This window comes from Sorex fumeus, unplaced genomic scaffold (genome assembly GCF_029834395.1).
Source record: "Sorex fumeus unplaced genomic scaffold, SorFum_2.1 ptg000064l, whole genome shotgun sequence".
Classification (NCBI taxonomy): Eukaryota; Metazoa; Chordata; class Mammalia; order Eulipotyphla; family Soricidae; genus Sorex; species Sorex fumeus.
This window is the reverse complement of record NW_026606121.1, coordinates 4,700,715-4,726,393: the sequence shown is the minus strand read 5'-3', so window position 1 is coordinate 4,726,393 and position 25,679 is coordinate 4,700,715. Positions and strand designations below refer to the sequence as shown.

Here is a 25,679-nt window from a genome sequence, read left to right as displayed (position 1 = left end):
TGCCCTGAGTGTCTGCAGATGTCAGATGTGGGGGTTATCCACCTGCCTTGGGTAACTGCAGCCGGGGGGCGGCATCCACTGCCCTGCATGTCTGCAGATGGGGGTAGGACTGTCCACTGCTCTGGGTGTCCTGCAGGCTAGGTTCATAAGAAACGGTTGAGCCTCCAGGGCAATTCCCAGGGGACGGGGGTGCAGGTGGCATCTGTCCTGGCCCCAGTGAGGATGGGTGTCCGCACTGCCCTCCCTGCTCCCTGGCCCCTCAACCCCAGGCAGGTTCACCTGGACCAGGTGGGAGGCGGGAGCCTGCGCCGGTTGTCATGGCTGCAAGAACACACACAAAGGCCGGACCCTGCTGGCCTGCCCCTGTGCCCGCCAGGGCCTTCGTACCCATGGGATAGGGTCCCCAGCTGCTTGTGACTCCCCAGTCACATGGGCAGCCACGTCCTGAGTGGGTGACAGCCGGCCGGGCTCCCAGGGGCCCCTCCTGATGTCACCAGGGCGTGGCAGAGCACGGCTGACGCAGGCGCTGGTCTCAGCTGCCGGGAGAGCGGCCGTGCGTTCCAGCCCGCATGCCCTGCCCCGGTGGCCCCTCCCTGGCCCGGGCCAGCCCAGCCATGCCCACGCGGGAGGAGGAGCCCAGAGACCAGCAGCTCCTGGTGAGCACCCGCCCCCACCCCTGCCCACCCCATAGCCCCTGCCCCAGATGTGGGGGTTGAGGGGGCAGCCTCAGGATAGTGCAGGCCTGCCCGGAGCACAAGGGACAGGTCCCCGGGGGTGGCCCCTGGCCAGTGAGCGCGACACCCGGAGAAGCTGGGGGGACAGTGGGGTAGCCAGCCAGAAGTAAGCGTCCTGCGAGCCCTCTCCGCGCTGCCTGGCCTCCTCCACTGTGGGTCCTGCCGCGCCCGCAAGGACAGACGGGTCTCCTCTGTGCTGGGACATCGGGAGCAGCTGCCTCTGGTCCTGCCCCAGGTGGTGCTTCGGATCCGGCCCCTCAGTGATGCAGAGCTGGAGGAAGGAGCCACCACCACCGCCCACAAAATGGGGGACCAGGTGAGCGGGGGCCCAGGTGTGTGACTGCCTGCCGTATCCCACCTCACTCTCCTCCACCCTCACTCTCCCAGGACATTTCCTGTCTGCCAAGGAGACAGGAGGCCCCTGACCTCAGGCCTTGGTGTGAGGGGTCGAACCTCAGAGGAAAGTATCCCGTGTGGATGGGGGTCTTGGCAGCAATCAGGCAGAACAAAGGCCCCAGCGGCCTCTCTGGAGGGGGCATCTGGGCAGGAGAGGGGCCCCCAGGGGTGGAGCCCGGAGGCCTTGAGGGTTCTAGCAGGTCCTCATCTGCCACCTAAGTGAGCATCCAGAGGGCTGTGGGTGCCCCTGAGCCCAGAATCAACACTGCAGCAGGGGCCAGAGCCCATTAAGTGGGCTGGAGTCCCCCACCCACCTTTGGGCTGCTGTAAAGGGCACTGATGCCTCGTGGGGCCCCACAGCTGGGGGCTCTGAGGCTGGGGGGTTATCACTTTCCAGGGCCCTCTCTGAGCCCAAAGGTGCCGTGAGACAGACGTTGGCTTGCAGGGAGGGACGCAGTTTATGTCAGAGGGGCCATAAGGGTCTCCCATGGTGAGGCGGGCATGGTGGGGGTACACAGACATGCAGAGGACAGAGTGGCAATACCCCCAGAACCAGCTGGGACAGGAACCACAGGGGCTGAGGGCAAGGACCCCAATCCCAGCACCCTGAAAGGGTGACCAAGGGGGCAGCACTGCTAACAGCTTTGAGGGCAGGTGTTTAAGGGGAGGCTTGTGTGGGGCCTCAGACCCCAGTCCTGAGCTTTGCCATCCTGATCCCACCAGAGCTGCAGTCCAGGTGCCCACCTGACATGAGGTGCCCATGAGCCCCCTACGACTGGTGGTGGGTCCTGGGCAGCCCCCCAAGTCTCCTCGCTCTTCTGTCCCCGCTGGTTTGGGGAAGCAGGTGACTTTAGGGGGATGGATTTCGGGACTTCATAAGGGAAAGACCACCCTGGGAAGTGCCAAGATGGAGAAGTGACACCGGGAAAGAAATTAGCAACTGGCCCTTGGAGACGAAGCCACTGGGATTTTATGGGGGAGTGGGGGAGCAAGCCAGGCTTCGCCATGAACAGCGAAACTTGGTCCCATTCAAACCTGCTGTCCCAAAGCACACCCAGGGCACCAGCCCCCAGGGTTCACAGACCCACAGGCAGCTTCATGTTCCACAGGGTCCTCATCCCCTTCACGCTCTGGGGTCTCAAAGCCCCTTACTTTGAGTTGCTGAGGGCGCCTGGGGACCTACTACCCCTCTGGCCCCTAAAACTCAACGTATTTCCCACACAAAAGAACATTCTTGGCCCAGTGGCCCAAATCAGGAAATCATTGTTGATTCAAAGTTCACTGCTTGCTTGGGGCTGGGGCGACAGTATAGCAGGTGGGTGCCCTCCCACCCACCCACACACAACAAATAAATGAAGTTTGCTGCTTGGCAGAGGGACTGAAGTGTCACCACTTTTCCTGAGTAACCTCAGAGCAAAGTAAAGAACTTTCCTGAAGACCAGAAGAACAACACAGCGGGAAAGCGCTTGCCTTGCACACAGCGGACCTATACTCAATCCCTGGCATCCCGTAGGGTCCCCACACACTCCAGGTGTAATTCCTGAGTGCAGAGTCAGGAGCAACTCCTGAGCACTGACAGATGTGACCCCACACCAATAAGAAAAAGACTTTACTGAGGCTGGAGCAGGGACGGCAGCAAGCCGGGCTCCATTCCCTCCGCCAGAGAGGGTCCAGTCCCACCAGGAGAGAGCCCTGAGCACTGCCAGGTGTGCAAGTCTTCTTGCACAAGCCCCCTCACCCCTTTCTGGTCCATGCAGCCGGGACCCGAGCAGCAGCTCTGTGTATGGGTTCAGTCCTGGCAGGGAATGTCCAGCAGTGCCCAGGGTCGCTGCAAAGGGAACAGGGAGCAGAAAGCGATCCGAGCCCGCCGGCCTGGCAGGGAGGAGGCAGCCCCGGGGAGCGAGTGCGCTGATGTCACGGGGAGAAGCTGGCCAGGTGCCAGCGTGGCCCTGGTCGCTCCCGGCCTACCCCTCCCTCCCTCCTGGGACCTCAGTTTCCAGAGCGGTGAAACAAAGGCAGGAAAGCTACAGGGCCTTGGGTCCACCCAGTGGGGACTCCAGGTCTGGCTCAGGGCACTGCCAGCCTGAGGTGGTAGCTGGACTCCTGCCCACGTGCCTGGCAGCACATCAGCTCCCACCAGAGTAAACAGCGCTGCCTTAATTGCCTGCCCCCCAATTCCCTGCAGGGCCGCTGTGAACCCCATCCAGGAGGCTCCGTAGTGACACTTCTCTAAGACAGGCCACAGGAGGGATGTGCCCCTTCTCCTGAAGGGGGGAGGGTGCGGCTCCCGGGCCAGAGGTGGGAGAGCCGCACACACGCCCATGGGCACTCTGCTGCTCTGCGCTCCAGCCCACCCAAGACCTCTTCCCATGTGGGAGCTCTTTGGTCCAGTGGGGGCTGCTTCCAGCACCACAGAGGTTACTGTGGGTGCCCAGAGCTGTGCATGGAGCAAAGGGTGCCTGGAACAAAGGGTACTGAAGCAGAGGGTACCAAAGCTGTGGGTGTTCGAAGCTGAGGATGTCAGAGCTGTGGGTACCCGGAGCTGAGGGTGCCGGAGCTATGGGTGCCCAGAGTGGAGGGTTCCCAGAGCTGTGGGTGCCCAGAGCTGTGGGTGCCCAGAGCTGTGGTTGCCCAGAGCTGTGGGTGCCCGGAGCTGAGGGTGCCTGGAACTGAGGGTGCCAGGGCTATGGGTGCCCAGAGCTGAGAGTGCCAGAGCTGTGGGTACTGGAGCTAAGGGTGCCAGAGCTGTAGGTGCTCAGAGCTGAGGGTGCTGAAGTTGAAGGTGCCAAAGCTGTGGGTACCCGGAGTGGAGGGTGCCCGGAGCTGAGGGTGCCCGGAGCTGAGGGTGCCCAGAGCTGTGGGTGCCCAGAGCTGAGGGTGCCTGAAGCTGGGGGTGTCAGAGCTGTGGGTGCCGGAGCTATGGATGTCAGAGCTGTGGGTGCCCACAGCTGAGGTGTCAGAGCTGCGGATGCCCACAGCTGAGTGTGTCAGAGCTGTGGGTGCCAGAGCTATGGGTGCCCAGAGCTGAGGGTGCCCAGAGCTGAGGGTCATCATTCATTTGTTCATGCGTCTGCCCACCTGCCCATCCATCCATCCACCCACCAGAGCTGAGGGTGTCAGAGCTGTGGGTGCCAGAGCTGAGGGTGCTGGAGCTGTGGGTGCTGGAGCTGTGAACAGTTTCTCCTGGGTTCCCATTGTCGGTCTAGAGGCCCTGATGTTGTGGACAGTGGGTGCCAGGCCCTGCCCTTCTCATGAGGCCCCCTCCACCCCTCACCCCTCGCAGATGGTGGTGCTCATGGACCCTGGCGAGGACCCCGAGGACACGATGCGCACACACCGGTCCCGGGAGAAGACCTTCATCTTTGACGCAGTGTTCGACCAGCACGCGTCCCAGGTGGGCCATCATGAAACTCGCTGGCAAGCTGGTGCCCATGGCTTCTCACCAGGGTGCCCTGATGACTCAGGGGTTGGCCAGGGGCAGGGGCAGGAGGTTCTTTCATTGGTGGGTGGATTTCTGGGTTCCATTAGAGGTCATCATTCATTTGTTCATGCGTCTGCCCACCTGCCCATCCATCCATCCACCCACCTATCTATATATCCATCTGCCCATCCACCCATGAACCTACTTGCCCATTCATCTCCCCCATCTGTCCATCTGTTCACTCACCCCCACTCTGTATCCATCCATCCATCCATCCATCGGCACGTCTATCTATATCCACCCGGCCAGCCATCATCCATCCCTCTACACCTCCTTCTATCATTCATCCTTCTACCCACCTGCTCATCACTATTCATCATCCTCTGATCTTTCAATCAACCATTCATCTACCTGTCCACCCATCCATCCATCCAGCTGACCACGCATCTGTCTGTCCATCCGTCCACCTCCTGCTCGTTCAGTGCCATACTTCCGGTCTGCCCTGAAATCCAGACAACGCTCCCTTGCCACCCCACGTGGGAGCTAGGCAGGGAGCAGGGTGGGGGAGTGGGTGCCGCTGTGGGTGCAGAGGCCTTCCAAGGTGGGCTTCAGAGGGAACCAGGCAGGGGTCGGCCTGCAGCCCTGAGATGTGAGACCGGCAGACCACGCTCCTGACAGCACCGTCCCCAGCAGGGCTGCTGACCCGCCCCGGCTGGAGAGGCTGTGGAGTTGGGCAGTGGAGGGCTGAGCCTGGCCGCCCCATTTCCCCCCTGACAGACAGACTCCCAGGAGTCTCGCCAGTCTCCGGCTGGGCTGTCATGCCACTGCCTGTCCTTTTGTCTGTCCACAGGAAGACGTGTACCGTGCCACCACACAGCACTTGGTCGAAGGGGTCGTTTCCGGCTACAATGCAACCGTCTTTGCATACGGCCCGTCAGGTAGGGCTCAGCACGGGGGTCGGCAGCAGCCTCCCGCACTAACACGGGGGTCCCACACCCCAGAGGGTGGGGCTGAGGGTGTCGGAGCTGTGGACAGTTTCCCCTGGACTCCCATCCTCGGTCTAGAGGCCCTGATGTTGTGGACAGTGGGTGCCAGGCCCTGCCCTTCTCATGAGGCCCCCATCACCTCAAGGACTCAGACCCTTCCTGGAAATTGCTCACCTGCCCAAAGCAAAGTCACCTGAAAGGGAGACCTGGAGGGGAACAGACTGCAGGATCCTGCCCGGCCCATTGGTCTCTCGTACTCACCCATGAAGCAGGACAGAACAATACTCTCTCTAAAGTGCTCCAACACTCCTAGAAAGACCATGTCCTCTTTTGGATTGAATTGGGTTCTATGGTGCTTGCAGGGCCAGCCAGGGCTGTGTACAGGGTCACTCCCGCTGTTCTCAAGGACCTGGTGTTGGAGGGTCGATCCCTGCTTCACCCAGCCTGCTGAGCTGGGCCCCTGGCCACAAGACTGATCTTATGGAAAATCGGGAGGAAAATAGACACTGGGCATCACCCCCCTGCACCCCAGCCCCAGGGGTCTCGTGGGACAAACCTCTAGTGCTTCTTATCTGTTTGTTTGTTTGTGGGCCACACCCCGTGGTGCCCAGGGCTGACACCTGGCTATCTGCTCAGGGATCACTCCTGGCAGGCTCAGGGAACCATATGGGACGCTGCTGATGGAGCCTGGGAGGCTGTGGGCAAGGCGGCGCCTTCCCTGCTGACCTATGGCTCCAGTTCTCAGTGGTCCTATGTCAGTGGAAACTGAGGCGCCAGGTGGACAGCATTGCCGCCCCCTGCAGGTGCCGGGAAGACCTACAGCATGCTGGGCATGGACGCAGAGCCGGGCATCTACCTGCAGGCACTCAGGGACCTGTTCAGGGCCATCGAGGACACCCGCGACAACATGGACTACAGCGTGTCCATGTCCTACCTCGAGGTGGGGGCCTGGAACCTTGGCCGCCCCCCCCCCCACCGCCTCCCGGGCACCCGCCTCTTTATCTCCAGCCTCTGTGTCTCCTCCCAGATCTATAACGAAATGATCCGGGACCTCCTGAACCCGTCCTCAGGGTTCTTGGAGCTGAGGGAGGATGCCCGGGGCAGCATACAGATCGCAGGCATCACAGAGGTGTCCACCTCGAACGCCCAGGAGGTGAGGCCCAGCTGGGGTGGGGGGGGACATGCTCCAGACCCTGAGCCTCACAGGCGTGTCTGCTGCAAACATCCAGTGGGTGAGGACAGGGTTGGGGAATGCTCCACAGCGCTCGCAAGCGGGCTCAGCTGTCCTAGAACCCAATAACTGGAGGTATGTGGGGCCCCCAACACCCCTGCACTCAGCGCTCTCCCCCATCACCCCTGCACTCAGCACTCTCCCCTCACCCCTGCACTCAGTAATCTCCCCTCATCCCTGTGCTCAGCACTCTCCATCACCCCTACACTCAGCACTCTCCCCATCACCCCTGCACTCAGCACTCTCCCCCCATCACCCCTGCACTCAGCACTCTCCCCCATCACCCCTGCACTCAGCACTCTCCCCCATCACCCCTGCACTCAGCACTCTCCCCATCACCCCTGCACTCAGCACTCTCCCCATCACCCCTGTACTCAGCACTCTCCCCTCACCCCTGCACTCAGCACTCTCCCCGTCACCCCTGCACTCAGCACTCTTCCCCATCACCCCTGCACTTAGCACTCTCCCCTCACCCCTGCACTCAGCACTCTCCCCATCACCCCTGCACTCAGCGCTCTCCCCAATCACCCCTGAACTCAGCACTCTCCCCTCACCCCTGCACTCAGCACTCTCCCCTCACCCCTGCACTCAGCACTCTTCCCCATCACCCCTGCACTCAGCACTCTCCCCTCACCCCTGCACTCAGCACTCTCCCCATCACCCCTGCACTCAGCGCTCTCCCCAATCACCCCTGCACTCAGCACTCTCCCCATCACCCCTGCACTCAGCACTCTTCCCCATCACCCCTGCACTTAGCACTCTCCCCTCACCCCTGCACTCAGCACTCTCCCCATCACCCCTGCACTCAGCGCTCTCCCCAATCACCCCTGCACTCAGCACTCTCCCCTCACCCCTGCACTCAGCACTCTCCCCTCACCCCTGCACTCAGCACTCTCCCCATCACCCCTGCACTCAGCACTCTCCCCCAGCACCCCTGCACTCAGCACTCTCCCCTCACCCCTGCACTCAGTATTCTCCCCATCACCCCTGCACTCAGCATTCTTCCCCATCATCCCTGCACTTAGCACTCTCCCCCATCACCCCTGCACTCAGCACTCTCCCCTCACCCCTGCACCTCAGCACTCTCCCATCACCCCTGCACTCAGTACTCTCCCCATCAACCCTGCACTCCGCACTACCCCCATCACCCCTGTACTCAGTACTCCCCCCATCACCCTTGCACTCAGTGCACTCCCACCAGAGGTCTCAGCCCATCCTTGGAGTCCAGAAACAGCCCAGGAACCCTCCAGTCCCTCTCTGCAGGCACGAACCAGAGTCCTCCAGCATCTCGGTCACTTTGTCCCAGTGCTGCCTGGGAGGAGGGTCAGCTGTGAGGATTTCTAGCGGACCACAAGGGCCCATCCCATGGAGCTGAGGGCCCCGGGTGATGCCTACTAGCCAGGGCATGTCCACTCCGGCACCTGCTCCAGCCCTGACACTGGCTCTACAGACCCTGCTGTGGCCCCCCACGGTGGGGGCCTGGGGCCCGGGGCACAGAGCCACCCTCTCTCGGGGGGCCGCCCCTCCCCGGGTTCTGACGGGCTCCCTGGGGGCCGCGTCTCCCGCTCTCTGCCTGTCCCCAGATCATGCAGCTGCTCACCAAGGGCAACCGGCAGCGCACGCAGGAGCCCACAGCCGCCAACACCACGTCCTCACGTTCCCACGCCGTGCTGCAGGTGACGGTGCGCCAGCGCTGCCGCGGCACCCACCTGGCAGAAGAAGTGCGCGTGGGGCGGCTCTTCCTGGTGGACCTGGCCGGCTCGGAGCGCGCGTCCCAGGTGCCTGCCCTGCCACGGGCCCCCAACACTGGCCAGCGTAGGGCGGAGCACTCTGAGATGCAGGGTCCCGGCTGAGCCCCGGGGCACACTGGTGGTGCAGAGGGGTGTTGGGAGAGCAGTTGGGACAGACGGGGGTGCACCTTCCCCAGCCTTCCCGAGGGCAGGTTCTGCCCTGGTTGGAGCACCAATTTCTTCCTTGGGAGTACGGCTCCTCCCCACCGCGAGCTGGCCGCCACCTCGGGCGTCTGGCGCAAGTTGTGTTGTCCTCTGCTTTCATCTGAGCCTGGGTCCTTGAGAAGTTTCATTACTCTCTCATTCCCCTGCTCCACCCTCAGTGCTCGGGGTGGGGGGTCAGGAACACACAGGGCTGGCCTCGATCCAGAACACTGCGAAATCTAGTGTCATCCAGGGGCCTGGGGGAGGGAGGGAAGGCGAGCCCCAGATCCAGAGGTGGCCACAGAAAAGGACGGTCACATCTCCAGAGAGGAGGCTCGTGTTACCATGCAGACCCGGAAGCCTTAGGAGAGGACACAGGTGCCCAAGGTCCTCAGGCAGGCAGGGTCAGCTCAGGGGCCTGTCCAGGCAGCGTCCCTCACTCTGTCCCCGTTAGCTGGTCCTGCAGGATGCGGGCGGGCAGGGTGGGGCCACAGAGTCAGATGTGGGTGCAGGTGTTTGCAGTGCTCAGGGCTCACTCCCAGCTCTGCTCAGGCATCTGTTAACAGAGGGGGCGCATCTTCCCGCATGGCCATTGCCAGTCCCGGAGTTTGAATCTAATCAACTGGCAGGCTGGGTGCCTGGATTGATTTGGTTTGGTTTGGTTTGGGGGTGTCATGGCACCCCTGCGGGCTGCAGCCCTCACCTCCACCCTGCTCTCTGGGCACAGACCCAGAACCGAGGGAAGAGGATGAAGGAGGGTGCCCACATCAACCGCTCGCTGCTGGCACTGGGGAACTGCATCAACGCGCTCAGCGAGAAGGGCGGCGGCCGCGCGCAGTATGTCAACTTCCGGGACAGCAAACTCACGCGCCTGCTGAAGGTGAGGGGGCTCAGGGCAGGGGCGCGGGGGCACGGGGAGGGGTGCACGGGGATGCAGGCAGGGCCAGGGGCGGGGACACAAGTGCCAGCAGCTTCTCCTGCCAGGGCCCTTCCAGGACACTTGTCCTCTGCCCAGCCCGGAGCGGCCATCCTTCCAAGCATGGCTGGCCGGGGCCTGCATCCCTCCAGGAGTGGGCAGCTACCTGGCCCCGGTCTGACCATGCCACAACCCCTGCATGCCCATCGTAGCCTGGCAGGCAGAGAGGAGAGAGAGCTGTGAAGCCACAATCAGTGTCCTGTCCACGTGGCTTGGCTGTCCCCATAGTCCCAGGCCTAGGCTGGGTAAACTCCAGCGCTCCGCTTTCCCTGAGGCCCACCCTGGCTGGCGCTGGGCCTGGGGTGGGCCCTGCACTGTCACCAGTGGTGCCCATACCCCACAGGATGCCCTCGGGGGGAATAGCCAAACAGTGATGATCGCCCACATCAGCCCGGCCAGCACGCACTTCGAGGAGTCGAGGAACACCCTGCTGTATGCCTACAGGGCCAAGAACATCAAGACCAGGGTGAGCCCCAACAGGGCTGTTGGCCCTCTGCAGAGAGACCCCCATTTCCCATAGGGCTGGGTGTCAGGCTTAGAGCCTGAATCTGACGGCCGTGGTGCATGTGATCTGGTCACTTCTTCCCTCTCTCCTGACGTCCCTCACCCCAGACCCCCACTGACAGAGAGGGGCTCCTCCCAGGCCCACGGCCAGTCCTGCCCACACAGAGCCACAGTCTCGTCCACATCACGGCACTTCATGTCTGTGGGAAGGAGGCCGCGGCCACTCCTTGCATATGTAGGACATGCTGGCCCTTAGCACTCACTTGGGAGAGGTCACTGGCCAGTGCTGAGCTGGGTTCTCCAGTGTCCACTAAGCTGGACAACACCACCAAGTCCAACCAGAGGTGCTTCTGGGGCCCCTGAGCAGTGAGAGGAGGCCAAGCCCCACCTGGCAAGATGCAGCACCTCACAGCCCTTCAGAGGATGAAGGGGTGTGAGGCAACTCCGTGAGATCACGGCTGCTGGCTCTGTGGGCAGGTGCTGGAGGGAGACCATGAGGAAGAACTGCAGAGACATGCAGAGGGATACACTAGAGAAGACACGCAGTGACACACAGACACACACAGAGACACACAGACATACAGAGACACACAGAGACAGCAGAGACACACAGACACACACAGAGACATGCAGAGACACACAGAGAAGCACGCAGAGACACAGACATACAGAGACATGCAGAGACAGCAGAGACACAGACACGCAGAGACACACACAGAGACACATAGACATATAGAGACACTCAGAGACATACAGACACACACAGAAACATGCAGAGACATGCAGAGACACACAGACACGCAGAGACACACAGACACACAGAGACACGCAGAGACATGCAGAGACACAGAGACATGCAGAGATACACAGAGATACACAAAGACACGCAGAGACACACAGACACGCAGAGACACACAGACACGCAGAGACACGCAGAGACACACAGACAAGCAGAGACACACAGAGACACGCAGAGATACACAGACATGCAGAGACATACAGAGACACACAGAGACACACAGAGACATGGGTGTGAAAGCCTGCTGTTGTTATTGTGTCAAATACCCATAACCTAGAACTGAGCATTTCAAGATTGTTGTGGCTTGGTTTGGTTTTAGCACCACACCCAGCAGTGCTCCCGGTGGGAGCACTTGGGCCTCCTGCAAGGAGAACTTGCACTCAGCCATTTCCTCAGCCCCAGATTTTCTTTCTCTTTTCTTTTTATTCTTCCAGATTGTTTGTTTGTTTGCTTTGTCTTAGGGACACACCGAGCAGTGCTCAGGGCTTACTGCTGGCGGGGCACAGGGGACCCTATGGGGTGCAGGGCTTGAACAGGGTATTGGACAGGGCTTGACTGCATATAAGGAAGCAAGTGTGCTAAGCCCTGTACTATCTCTCCATCCCTATCTTTTCCTTTCTTTTCTTTTTATCTTCTTGCCATTACTGGTACCCACTTGAGCAAATCGATGAACAATGGGAGGACAGTGCTACAGTGCTGTTTTAGGGTACCCTATACAAGGCAAGCACCTGCCCCCGGCACATTCAAACCATCAGGGGCCAGAGATAGTACAGCAGGTAGGGCGCTTGCCTTGCACTCAGCTGTCCCAGATTAGATCCCTGGCATCCCATATGGTCTCCCGAGCACCACCAAGAGTAATTCCTGAGCACAGAGCAAGGAGTAACCCCTGAGCATCACTGGGTGTGACCCACTCTCCCCCTAAAATCCAAACTATTTAAGTGTGCATTTCAGGACATTGAGGACGGCACATCCACCCTCACCATCCATCTCCAGAACTTTCCATTGTCTCAAATGGAAAATGTCCTCACTAACCCCCAACACCCAGTCACACCCCCAGCTGTCTCTGGAATCCAGCCCCCAGGACCTCAGGGCTGTGGGTGGCACAGCGTCCTCGGCCCTCAGCTCCGTGGCCCAGTGTGGTTTGGCGTCCACTGCTGCTGTGAGCTTTGGGCCTCCTGGGGACCAGAACCTCGGCTCCCACACCTGCAGGTCAAGAGGAACCTGCTGAGCGTGTCCTACCACATAGCTCAGTACACGGACGTCATCTCTGACCTGCGCAGGGAGATTGAGCACCTCAAATCCAAAATTGAGAAGCAGGCAAAGGAGAAAAGCAACCCGAGCGTCAGAGATGTACCAGGTAGGACCTGTCAGGCCCCACCGGTCCTGGACTAGACCACGCCCCATCCGTGGTATGCCACGCCCATCCTATGCCACGCCCCCTATCTTTGGCCCCGCCCGTTGCGATGGGCCCTGCCCATCATCTTCAGCCCACCCCAACTTTCACCCCATCTGAGCCCCGCCCACTGCTCTTGGCCCCTCCCATTGTTGGTGGCCACGCTCTTTCCTTGGCCCTGCCCACCACCCTTGGCCACGCCCCATCCTCAGCAGGCTCACCCTGGATCCTTCTTGGGGTTGGGCGGTCTTGGGGTTTCATTTCTTCTTCCTCCTTTATCCCCATGACTACTCCATATGCCAAAAACGGTAACAACAAATCTCCCAATTTGTTGAGACGTTATACTGTTGTGCGCTCAAGCAAATTGATGAACAAAGGGAGGACAGTGCTACAGTGCCTCCCTTTATTTATTTATTTATTTTGCTTTATTGGGTCACACTCAGCAATGCACAGCGGTTACACCTGGTTCATGCACTCAGGAATTACTCCTGGTGGTGCTCAGGGGACCATATGGGATGCTGGGAATCAGACCTGGGTCGGCTGCATGCAAGGCAAACGCCCTACCTGCTGTGCTATTGCTCCAGCTCCTCCTCCCATAATTTAATCTTTCTCTCAGATTAAGTAAACTAGTGTTTTTATTTTGAAATACTTTTCGATTTACAAATAGTTTGCAAATAGAGCAGTTTTCAGAACCTTCTAATGCTAACATTTAATGCAGTTAAACACTTTTATTGAGGCAAAACTCACACCACACAGTTCAGGGATATTTCTCATATCCACAAAGTCCTGTAAAAAAAACTCTTTCGGGGGCCAGAGACATGGTACATCAGGGAGGCGCTGGCCTTGCACTCAGTCCACAAGGGTTTAATCCCTAGCACCCACCTATGGTACCCCAATCCCCACCAGGAATTCCTGAGCACAGAGTCAGGAGTAAGTTCTGAGCACGGCCAGGAGTAGTCCCCCCTAAAATAAGGTGCCTCAATATCCCAGAACCAGGTGTGCGGGCATCTGGGAGGCAGGTCGGCCTCATCAGTGTAAACACTCCCCCAAACCTTGTTTGTTCTTTTTGTTGTTTGTTTTGGGCCACACCCAGCAGTGCTCAGGTTTTACTTCTTGGCTCTGCACTCAAGAATCACTCCTGGCGGGTTTAGGTGACCATATGGGTGCAGGGGACCAAACCTGTATTGGCCGCATGCAAGGCAAGTCTCCACCCCCAACTCTACTATCTCTCCGGTCCCCCAAACCTTTGTTGGAATGACGGCGATGGTCCCTACCCAGATATGCTGGGAGCTGTCTGTGCCATCTCAGGTTGCAGGCATTTAGGGAGTCTTCCAAGATGAGGGGACAGTGTGGACGATGCTGCATGACCTGCCTGCAGGCCCAGAGTCTGCCTCAGCTCCTGGGCAGCTTCAGGGAACTTCCTGCACAGGAAAAGAACAGGAGCTCTGAAAAAAGAACAGCCCAGTCGGAGAGCATCTGGGAGCCTCCTGGAGGCAGCAAGCTTGGGGGTCCACATGGTTAATGGCCCTGCTCCCTTCCTCCCGCAGTCCCAGTGTCCCCCCTTGATGGAGAGGACAGCCACCTGCAGATGAGCAAGATCCGGGCTCAGCTCATCGGGGCCTTCAAGGAGCAGCTGGAGATGCGCCGCAGCCTGGTGGAGCTGGAGAACGGCCACATCGAGCTGCACGTGGACATGTCCCGCCACCTGCTGACCATTGCTGAGTGAGCAGCAGCTGCTCCCAGGCCAGACCCCGCCCCCTGCCCTGCCCACCCGGGGCAAAGCTGGCCCCGTGGGCAGCCGGCTTCCAGCCCCTCACAGCTGGAGTTTAGAGCAGCTGGCAGAAGGGACACAGGTGTCCAGAGAGCCCACACGCACGTCCTCACAGCTCCTGTTGCTGGACTCAGCTGACCACACGCACAGGCCTGGCCTGCATGTCCGCTCTCGGAGGGCAGGTGGAGGGGGCCTGGGCCTTCCAGCGTGGAGGAAGTGGGCGAGCTAACTGAACCTCCTTTCCTCCAGGCCTCTGCTTTCCCTGCAACCCGGGGTCAGACTTCCCACCCTCCGCCTCCTCCGGGCCTCTGGGACAAGGGGTGCATGCAGCCCACTGTGGGTCGCCTACCCCCGGTCTCTCTGACATCCCCTGTCTTGGCTGCAGCTGGGAGCGAGAGAGGAGTCACCAGGAACCCCGGGACCCCGCATCCATGAAGGATGAGGAGCTGGCGGAGGCTGATGGGGACGGGGATGGAGAGGAGGGCGCAGAGCCGCCCGAGGTGGCACTGGCCCGGGAGGAAGTCAACATACTTCTTGCTGAGCAACGGAAAAATGCAGCCCTCAAGGTGGGGGTCTCACTCCGCCAACAGCCCTTACGGGTTCCTGAGCACCCCCGGGTGTGCCCCCCCCCAGACGGATGGGAGGCCTTCCTGCCGCCCACGCAGGCAGCTTGCATGTATGTCCTGAGATTGTGAATGTGACCAGGAGAGAGAATATGGGGGCATGTGTGAGCGTGTGTCAGCATATTAGTGTGCTCCCACTGGGAGTGTGTGTGTGTGTGTGTGTGTACAAGTGTACTGTAGTATATGTGTGCCTGTGTGTGAGTGTGTGTATGTGTTAGTGTGTTTATGTGAGTGTGTGTATGTGTTAGTGTGTCTGTGTGAGTGTGTGTGTGTGCTGTTGGAATGGAACCCACACTCACACATGCAGGGAAAGCCCTCAGCTTCTGGTCTATATCTGTGGTCACTTTTATGTATCCACCTGGCCTGACTCTGACCCAGGGGTGCCGTCCAGCATGGGGGGGGGGGGATTGGTGGAGGCATTGTGGGAAGTGGGCTTCCAAGTGGGCTCAGAGTCGGGCCACTTCCGCAGCACTTGGCCTGCCTGTGCAGGGTGGAGGGTGCAGGATTAGCAGAGCGGCCCTGGCCATGCCACAGGTCAGACTCAGGGCCAGCCATGGGCACTGAGCAGGGCACAGCACCCCGCCTCAACCGCCCTTGCCGCCTGCCCCTCCTAGGCCGGGCTGGAGCAGCGCCTGGCCCATGCCAAGAGGAAGGCGTCCCAGCTGGAGCGGCTGCTCCCGGGCCAGAGCGTCAGCGCGGAGCAGCGGGAGGTGCTGCAGCTGCTCTGCCGCGTGCACGAGCTGGAGGTGGGCAGCACCGAGCTGCAGGCCCACAGCCTGCGCAGGAAGAACCTGCTGTGCCAGAAGGACTTCGTCATCCAGCGCTACCACCAGCACCGGCTGCTGTGCGAGCAGCTGATCCAGGACCAGCAGCAGCTCATCCACGGTGAGGCCGCCCGAGGGACTAGCCCAAGCCTGGCTCTGTGCACCACAGCTCAGACCCCCTCGCCACCATTTAAAAACTTTGTTTGAAAACAGGGAGACTAGTGAGGCTGGAGTGCTAGCACACAGCGGGGAGGGCGTTTGCCTTGCACACGGCCAACCCAGGTTCTATTCCCAGCATCCCAAATGGTCCCCCGAGCACCGCCAGGAGTAATTCCTGAGTGCATGAGCCTGGAGTAACCCCAGTGCATTGCCAGGTGTGACCCAAAAAGCAAAAAAAAAAAAAAGGGGGGGGGAACCAGGCCAGAAAGATAATATGGTGGGTGGGGCACTTGCCTTGCATGTGACTGGTCCAGGATCAATTCCCAACATCCCAAATGGTTCCCTGAGCCCCACCAGGACTGATCCGTGAGTGCAGAGCCAGGAATAATCCCCAAGCATTGCTGGGTAGGGCCCAAACAGGTGCACACACGCACGCACACATATGTGTTCACACGCATGCACACACACACACATAGACACACGCACACACACACACACACACACACACATACAAAACAAAATTAAAACAAAGCAAAAGCCAGTGTGAGGCCAACAGGCAAAGATTAGAGAGAACCTGTCTCAGTGAGCAAAGCAGAGAAGCCCCGGCCCCTCGCCACTGCCCCTCACCCTGAAAAGGGGCTGCCAGCAGTCTGAGCCTGCCCGCTGCCCGCCCCACAGAGGCTGGCATCCCGGTGCCCGAGGATCTGCAGCAGCGCTTCCGCCTGTACTCACGGGAGCTGGGCGAGGGCTCGCTGAACCGCCTCCTGCTCCTGCACTCCGTCATGTCTAGCTCCCTGCGGGTGAGTCCCCTCCCAGCCCCCCAGCGCCCCCTTCTGCTGAGGGCTCTCCTCTGTGCCAGGCAGGTGCGGAGGACGAGAGAAGGGGGAATTGCAGGCACCCTGTCAGGAGCGCCAGGTGGGCACTGTCCATGGATGCCCCTGACCTGGGCTGGGGCTACGGGGTCTTGCGGGGAGCCTGTGCTGGGGGCTGTACAGCCTTAGCACCTCCAGACCTGGCCTCTGTGACCCAGCCAGATGCCACAGGACACTCCTTTTGGGTGCTTGCAGGGACCTCAGACTTCACTGATGTCCAGTGCTAATCCAGGGGTTTCAGTGGACAGGAACGGGGAGGTCTCTGTCTTGTTTCAATTCTTCAGCATTTGCTTGGTTATTTTTGGGGGGCTACTCCCAGCTCTGTGCTCAGCAGTGACCCCTAGTGGTGCGGGGGGGAACTTATGCATTGCCCAGGCTGGAACCGGGGGTGGCTGCATGCCAGACAAGTGCCTGAGCATTGTTTGCTTGTTGTTGTTGTTTCTTGTTTTTCTGAGCCACACTGGGCAGTGCTCAGGGCTGACTCCTGGTGGGCTCTGTCATGACAAGGTCCCACGCTGAGCTGTGTAGCTCAGGGCTCACTTTCAGTCATGGTGCTCAAGTCCTCCCCTTATGGGGGGCTGCGAACAGCCCAGCCACGGTGACAAGCCTGTGGGGCAGTGCCAGCTGGAGCTTCCCACCCTCATCTCTGTAACAGGACACCCACGTCCCTGCCTAGGTGCTGCCCATCCATTTCTGGGTCTCAGCACTGGGAGGATCATGCTGACCCCCAACAGGCCCCCAGCTGGGCTCTCAGAGCTCTGCATGTGTCCCCAGAGGCTGGCCTGTCCCACAGCTCACTCTGTCTGGGCTGAGCAGGTGGCCACCCCCTTCAGCCACTTCCTTGGCGGACGCTGGAGGGAGGACGGCCCCTCACCCAACCCTGCCTGTGCCCAGGATGGCTCTGTCCTGTGTGTCTCTCCCGCACCTGAGGAGGCCACCCGCGAGCCACAGGCCAACAGGAAGGACCTGCCCTGGGGCGCCCAGTTCGAGTTGCCCCCGATTCTGCTGGAGACAGACAGGTGAGGGGCAGGTGGGCGTGCTTGGGCCCCAGCCCCTGGGATGCTTTGCCTCCTGGATATCAGCCCAATAGTGTCCCAACAGATGGGCGGGGGGGGGCTACAAAGCCCATCTTGGCTGATTTCCCTCCTGCTCACTGAGAGCCCCCCCCCCCCCCCCGTGCTCATCTCCCCTTCCTCAGCTTCTTTTTTTTTTTTTGCCTTTTGGGTCACACCCAGCGATGCTCAGGGGTCACTCCTGGCTCTGCACTCAGGAATTACTGGCGGTGCTTGGGGAATCATATGGGATGCCGGGGATCGAACCCGGGTTGGCCGTGTGCAAGGCAAACACCCTACCCTCTGTGCTATTGCTCCAGCCCCTCCCCTCCCTCAGCTTCTTGCTTTTTCTCTGCTAGCCGGTTCTCGGCTCAGTGAGCCTTTGACACCAGCCTGATGTCCCCGGCTGAGCTCCTCAGGTACAGGGTCTGGCCACTCTGCCTGTTTCCCACCATGTGTCAAGGAGAGTGCAGACCTGTGACCCCTTTAGGGTGCAGTGCTGGCCGGGATGCCCATGACCACCATACAGCTCTGTCCTGAAAGCCCCCAACTGCCACTCAAGGGACTCTGTGCCCAGTGGGACACAGTCAGGGTCAGGGAAACGTGCTCAGTGCGACCACAGCTGTGTGTTTGGGCAGGGCTGTGTCCATGTCTCACAGTGGCACAAGGCCCACACGTGAGCTCATGAGTTTGTTCACACATACATGTCCATGCACATGAGTCTGTGTGTGTGCGTGCATGTCTGGTGTGTGCACACAATTCTTATGTGCACGCATGACATGTTTTGTGTGTATGTGTAGCCACATGTGAGCATTTACATATAAACATTTATGTTTGTGTGTGCACTTGTTTTGTGCATTCCTGTGTAGGAGGGTGTGTGTATGTAGTTCATATCATAAGTTTAATGTGCAACTATGTGCACCCCTTGCTTATACATATGTGCACATACATGAACATGCATGTTCTCACATGTGTGCGTGAAAACAAAGTGTCTATGGTCCCTTGATCAAGACCAGGTGCCTGACTCTGCCCATCCCTCTGCTGTCCCTGCTCTGTCAGACAGTCTGGTCTCCCTGAGGGCCCCAGGTCCCTGATCTTTCACACGGAAGGTCCCATTCTGACTTCCTGGGACCCTCGGAGCTGCCTCATGCCACATCAAGGGCATGCTCAGGGGGCTGGGGTCAGAGTGGAGAGGACAGAGGCCCCCGGAGCTGGTCCTCAGGGAGAAGACTGTCTCCCTGCCGCCCCACCGCTGCTCCCCCTTCCTCTTGGGCTGGGGCCCAGGGGCTGGCAGGTGCCAGCCTGGCCTGAGGGCGGTGGGGCTGCCTGAAGTGGCCAGCACGGCGCAGTTCAGGCAAGGCCACACCTGACCCGCACGTGGCCATGGAGCTGGGCTCAAGGGTCTGACTGCTCTGCTGAGGCAACTGTGCTCCCCACAGTGACGGCCACAGGTCAGCAAAGGGCACCCCGTCCAAGTCACTGGGGAAGGCAGACGCCCTGCTGCCCCCGACGTCCGTCCGCATCCTGCTGACGCCCCCAAGTCACGAGGTTGGTGAATGGTACTGTGCGGGAGCTGGGTTCTGGGGGTCCCTCTTCACACAGCGCAGCTCCTAGGGGACCCATGGAGTGGCCCAGGTTCTGGGGGCCCCTCTGCATGGTGAAGCGAGGTTCCAGGGAGGTCGCTCTCCCTGTGGGTTGAGGGTCCCCACCGGAGCTGCGCTAGGCCAGAGAAACATATCCAGAAAGACCCCCCCTGCCCCTGCATCCCCTTCCCCTTGGCCTCCTGCCCCTGCCCCCCTCCCCTGCCTCTGCTCCCCTGTCCGCTCCTGGCATTATGACAGTGGTGAGCAGAAACCGAGCTGGACTCATCCTTTTAGTTTCCCAGGGTGCAGACCACCCCATGCCCTGCCTCCATGCAGGAGGGTCTCAGCCTGACTTTGAACTTGCCTGTGCAGTCCCTGTTTCCAGGGACCCCCCATGGGAACCAGGGGGCCCTCGCTGAGGGACCCAACCATGATGGGAGAGGCTGGGCTACTGCCCCCGTCCTGGGGGTTCCTAGCTCCCCCACGATCTCTGGGGGAGGCAGGTCAGAGAGTGGAGAGGGCACCGCCGGCCTGAGCCAAGGATCTCAGGGTGTTTGAATCCTTGTTGCTTAGAGCTCGGGCTCAGGGAGAGTAGGCTGGGCATGCTGTGTGGCCTAGGTCAGTGTCTTCACATCTCTGAGCCTCTTCCCTCAGCATACAGTGGTAAATCCAAGAGATTCCAGTTCACAGAACCTGCCTTCCAGGGGCCAGAGTGACATTACAGCAGGGAGGCCATTTGCCTTACATGCGCTGACCCAGGTTTAATCCCCAGCACCCCAAAGGGTCCCTCAAATCTTGTCAGGAGCAATTCCTGATCACCACTGGGTATGGTCCCACAATGAAACAAGGGAAAGGTAACTGCCTTTCTCTGGAAGAACCCCGAAGAGGGTCTCACTGCTCCAAGACCCCCCGAAACCACCAGCTTTACCATGTAACCCGCTGAGCCTCCCTCCTGGCCAGACTCTCCGTGCCTTAGTGGGGGGGATGGGCAAATATAAGCATCTCGGGGTGGGGGCACCCACGGGAGCATCATGGTCATGAGGCGGGCACCACCAGGGATAATTCTCTGGGTCCTGCTGCTGAGCCAGCCCCACTCCAAGTCAGAGAGTGGGGGGGGGGGTCAAGCCCCTGTCAGAATTTGGGAGTTGGTGTCGCCCATGGGCTGTGACTGCCCCGTGCCCTGTGGATGTCCAGGCCAGAGGCCAGCATTTTGACTCATCCTCCTTTGCTTCGCCCCCAAATAAATTACTTGTGTTGGACTGTCTCCAGTCCGCTTCCGGGGACACTCACCCCACGGTGACTCTGCTGTCCCGTTGCTGTTCCTGCAGAAGCCTAGCCCCCTGAGCGTGAAGAACTTGGTCTCCAAACTGTACCCCCCGGCCAACCTGGACCTGGGCCCCACCAACAGCACGGGAGGGGAGGCGCTGAGCCCCCAGACACTCCGGGAGATGGCTGAGGGCACCAAGGGCATCACGCTCATCGCTGCCAGCCGGCGTGCCAAGGCCCAGGACCGCGATGGTGGCAGCGACCGCTCCTCCCTCCACCTGCCGGATGACGTGACCCTCGACTCCAGGGACCCCAGCCCTGCAGACCGGAGGTGGCGCCAGACCAGCCCAAGCCGGGACCGCTCCCTGGAGAGGAAGGCCAGGAAGAAGAGGTCCCCATCCCTCACCAGGGGCACGGTGGGTGCACGGTAGCTGAGAGGGGCTTTAGGGACATGGGTCAGCACTGGACAGAGGAGAAGGCCAGACGCCTCCTGCCGCTGCCCCATCCCAGAGAGTCTGGAGACGCGGCTTCTCTCTCATTTCATTTTTCATTTCATCATCCTGTTAATCGTCGATTGCCTCGAGCAGGCCCCAGTAACGTCTCTTTCATCCTAGCCCTGAGATTATATTCAGGGCTCTTTAGGAGAATGAGACCCATCATTGTTACTGGTATTTGGCATATTTGGTAGGCCACGGGGAGTTTGCCAGACTCTGCCCTGTGGGCAGGCTACATTCGACAGCCTGCAAGTTTGTCCAAAGTAGGAATGAGATAATAAGATGTCGCGCGGCCGCGCGGTTCCGGGATCTGGATTTTATAGTCTCTGAGTCTTGGCCGCTGATGGGATTACACGGCGCCAGGGGGCCAGGTGGTGGGTGTGACCCCCGCCTACTGGAATTTGGAGGATCTGGGTGGAAGATGCTCGACTCCAATTCGAGTAGGCTTGGAGGTCTCGGCCCCGGAACCCGCATGGCTTTGTCCCTCTGCCAGTACCTTCAGGTGTGCGGAGAGTGGTCTCAGCATGGTGGTGGCTGGTCCTGGAGGTCTCCGGCTGCCGTAGCCCTGGCCGGGGCGGGGAGGAAAGCTCAACCCGCTCCCCTCCAAGGGACTCCGGGTTCTCTCTCATTGGCTGGCAAATGCCCTCCTGCTGACCGGTGCTTGTCCTCTCTGCTTCCTTCTGTTCTGTGTGGCTGATGGGAGCTTCTCGTCCCCGAGTTGCCCTGTGCAGCCAGCAGCCTAGGAATAGCAGGACCCCTGCTCACATGGCACCATCTACCACCTGCAGGTCCATGAGCCCCCTACTGAGAGCCAGCCCTCCGTGCCCCTCCAGCTGTCCAAGTCGCCAGGAAAGAGCTTCTTCCCCGCAGTGCCTACTGCCGCCAAGATAAAACCCAGCCTCAGCTCCCACTCAGGTAGGAAGGAACGGTAAGGCGAAACTTGTCTGCTGGCTCTGGCTTGAGCGAGCGTCCTGGAAAGGCGGCTGGAGGGTGGCTGCGAGGGTGACTTGTAGGCGGTCGGGAAGCCCCGCCCACATAAAGCTCTGCCCATACGAGAAGCCACGCCCTCTAAGAAAGCTCCGCCCACATGAAAGCCACGCCCACCAAGGAAGCCATGCCCAACCAGAAAACCCAGCCCCAGTCTGGAAGCCCCGCCCTCCCGGAAAGCCCCGCCCCAGTATGGAAGTCACGTCCATATAGGAAAAGCCTGTCCCTGTATGGAAGCCACGCCCAACCAGGAAGCCTACCCAGTATGGAAGCCCCACCTTCACGGAAAGCCCCACCCAACCAGAAAACCCTGCCCCAGTATGAAAGCCCCGCCCTCCAAAGAAGCCCCGCCCCAGTACGGAAGCCACGCCCCATCGGACAGCCACACCCCACAGGTGCCTGGCGCCAGCTGCGGAGCTGCTTGGTCTGCAGCTCCCCAAGCATTCGGAAACCCACACACGCAATTAGACGTAGCCTGAGGCCTTGGCACGCATGGGCCCTGGTGTGGCAGAGACCACCTATGCTCACAGGGAAAACTCGGAGTGCAGATAAAGTCAGAAGAGTATGACACACCTGGCATTGGGGCACTGTCCTCACTGAACCAGCTGGTCCCGCACCCAGGACACTGGCAGTGGCGTCAGTCCCTTCCTGACCTCCCGGCTGTTTCCTGGCGAGTTCTTTTCTGTTGTAGGTAGACTGGCAGTTGTCCAAGCCCCCCCCTCCCCGCCCCCCCCCACACAGTTTCCAGCCTGATGTGAGATGTCCAAAGGTGGGGACCCAGAGCTGAGAAAAAGTTAGTCCCCTGAGCTGGGCTCCACAGGGCTTGTCTCTCAGTGAGGCTGCAGGGGCTTGCCAGCTGTCAGCCCTCACTGCGGGCAGCTGTATGTCCTTAGCGGGGCTTGAGAGGGAAGGAGTGATAACAATCCCCAGTGCCCGCCAGGGACATGGCTCTGGTGAAGGGACTGGCTACGGTCACACAGCTGGGAGAGGCCAGAGGTGTGGAGGAAGATTGGAAGTGAGGTGGGAGGTTCTGATTTCCGGCTCCTGACCACTCTCCAAACACCTTTTTATTCTTGTTCATTGATTTTGAGGACTTTTTTGGTTTTGGAGTTATTTCTGGAGGTTTTGGGGGACTTGTGATGCCAAGGATCGAATCCACAAGTGCTCCAGCCTTGTGGCTTGAGCCTCTTCTAGCTTGTATCTTGTATCTTGAGAACGGGTGCTAAGTGGGCAAAGGCTGAGTACACTTTCAGGATTTTTGGCAGCCAGGTCCAGGCAGGGGACCACACCCCCCCACACCACATGACCCTGCTGCTGACAGAACCAGGGCAGGGAGTTGCGTCCACCCCACTGTTTGGTGACTCTTCTTTCTCAGGCTATCCAGAAATCTTTGGGTTTTTGTTTTGTTTTGCTTTGCTTTTGGGGTCACACCCAGCAATGCTCAGGGGTTACTCCTGGCTTTGCACTCAGAAATTACTCCTGGCGGTGCTTGAGGGACCATATGGGATGATGGAGATCAAACCTGGGCCGGCCGCGTGCAAGGCAAATGCCCTACCCGCTGTACTATTGCTCCAGCCCCCAATCTTTGCTTTTGATGAAATCCCAGCTCAGCTTGATGGCTGTGATCGCTGGAACAGAATGATCCTGCAATCACACTTTTTTTTTTTTAAAACTTAAAACATTTTAAAAAACACTTAGCATGTTCCTTATCCTTAGGGGATTTTCTGCTTTGCAAAGTTTATAATTATGCCCCCTGCACCTTCATCAAAGCTACAGAGAAGGCAGAGTGAGGAGGGGGGGCTCTGGGGTAGGGCTGAGTCCACGCTTTCTCCCCTCCGGCTGGCAGGCAGGGGGTGGGGTGCAGCTCCTTGCCTGGTGAAACTGTCACACCTGCATGGGGTGTGGGATTGTCTGGGAACAAATAGTATAGGGGCTTGGGGGCTACAGAGGGAGGTGGCCCCTGTGTCTTCAGCCCAGTGTGGGGGTTGCCGTCTGCATCCACAAAGGAAGTGCCCAGTACATGGTCTCTCTGCCCGGGAGCCCAACCGTTCCTGGCCTGCCTAGTCCCCACAGGACCTCAGCGGGTTTGTGGCTGGCCTTCCGTGGCTGGGAAGCCCCAAAGCACCTCGTGTCACGTGTGTCTCACATCTCAGAAGTACCAGAGCTCAGGGTCTGTGGGAACAGGGCCGTGTCAGTGCCGTGTGGTCCCCCAGTGACCTGTTCCTCTGCCTTGCACCCACCCTCCTGGGGCCCCCCTCCCCCACGTCTGTCTCTGTCTCTCTGTCTAGACGAGCATTCGCTCAGCTTCACCTTCCCCAGCGCTGTGTGGCAGAGCACCTCCGCGCCCAGCAGAGGGCCCCTCCTGCCCCGGGACGTGCGAGGTCAGTGCAGCTCCTCGTCAGGGCTGGGCTGGGGGCCCGGCAGATGGCACGGGCGTCTGATCTCAGAGGCTGCTGAGGTGGGTGGGTGGGTGGCAAGAGCTCTCTCCAGAGCTTCATCTGGCTCTCACCAGGCCTCCTGCATGCAGGCCTTCACTGTCTTGGAAAAATCTCAGAGCAGTTCCACTTCGGGCTCTTTGAGACCTGGAGGTGTCCGCGGGCCAGGCCTGACCCAGCCTCAGGGACCCTGCAGTGCTGGGCTGGGCCTCCACAGGCAAAGCTGTGCTCAACCCTCAGACAGGTCCTTAGAGGATGACCTGGGCATCCCTGGCTCGGACAGGCAGAGAACTGCTGTCCAGGCCACCTGTGCCCACAAATCTGCTCTGAGCCCCAACCCAGACCCTTCCAGGAGCCCCATGCCAAGGGTGTCCCCGCACTAAACAAGGGGGCAGGCCCTGGGATCAGGGTCTGTGCACGGAGTGAGGGGGCAGGCCCCAGGGCCACAGCAAGTGTGATTGCTGCTGAAACTGGGTGGCAGAGGGGCACAAGCTGGACCTGGTGCCGGTGCCAATCCCTGATGGAGCCGCCCTCCCCTCCAGGGTCCATGAACACTGGGAGTCACCGCCACAGCCCACTGCCTCCCAGTGACCCCCGCAGGCCCCCAGGTGGCAGTGCCAAGCGGCCCCGAAGACCAAGGTGAAGCCGCTTCGCCTTCATGAGGAGAAGTCGCCCTGGTCCCTCGGGGCTCCTCTCCCCGCGCCTCCTGTTGCGGCCGCTCCTGCTTCACCTCTTCCAGCTGCCACTGAGGCTGCCAGGGGAGCGTCTCTGTCCTTGCCCTCACGGACCAGTGGCCTCCCAGGGACGGACCAGGAGTGGACATGTGTGAGTGTGAGAGTGTGTGCAAGTGTGGAGTGTGCATGTGAGGGTTCGAGTGTGTGCAGATGTGAGTGTATATGTGAGGGTGTGTATGAGAGGGTGTGTATGTGAGGGTGTGAGAGTATGAGGGTGTGTGAAGGTGTGAGTGCGTGTGAGGGTGTGTATGTGAGGGTGTGAGAGTGTGAGGGTGTGAGTGTGTGAGGGTGTGTATGTGAGGGTATGAGAGTGAGTGTGAGGGTTTGTATGTGAGGGTGTGAGAGTGTGAGGGTGTGAGTGTGTGAGGGTGTGTATGTGAGGGTATGAGAGTGTGTGTGAGGGTTTGTATGTGAGGGTGTGAGAGTGTGTTTGAGGGTGTGTATGTGAGAGTGTATGTGTGAGGGTGTGTATGTGAGGGTGTGAGTGTGTGTGAGGGTGTGTATGAGAGAGTGTGAGGTTGTGTGTGTGAGGGTGTGCAAAGGTTATATGAAAGTGTGTGAGGGT

General features: G+C 59.9%; 1 protein-coding gene across 1 annotated transcript; it reads left to right on the top strand.

Annotated features, from left to right (window-relative positions):
• Positions 1-569: 569 nt before the first annotated feature.
• LOC130036485 (kinesin-like protein KIF19) lies at positions 570-25,129 on the top strand. Its single transcript, XM_056128325.1, has 21 exons — positions 570-656; positions 970-1,050; positions 4,414-4,524; positions 5,402-5,489; positions 6,341-6,477; positions 6,565-6,690; positions 8,352-8,546; positions 9,430-9,582; positions 10,022-10,144; positions 12,191-12,338; positions 13,922-14,096; positions 14,531-14,711; positions 15,383-15,653; positions 16,370-16,491; positions 17,458-17,582; positions 19,055-19,163; positions 20,527-20,880; positions 21,747-21,873; positions 24,234-24,326; positions 24,923-25,019; positions 25,120-25,129. Exons 1-21 carry the CDS (start codon positions 570-572, stop codon positions 25,127-25,129), a joined length of 2,913 nt encoding a protein of 970 aa, XP_055984300.1.
• Positions 25,130-25,679: the final 550 nt, after the last annotated feature.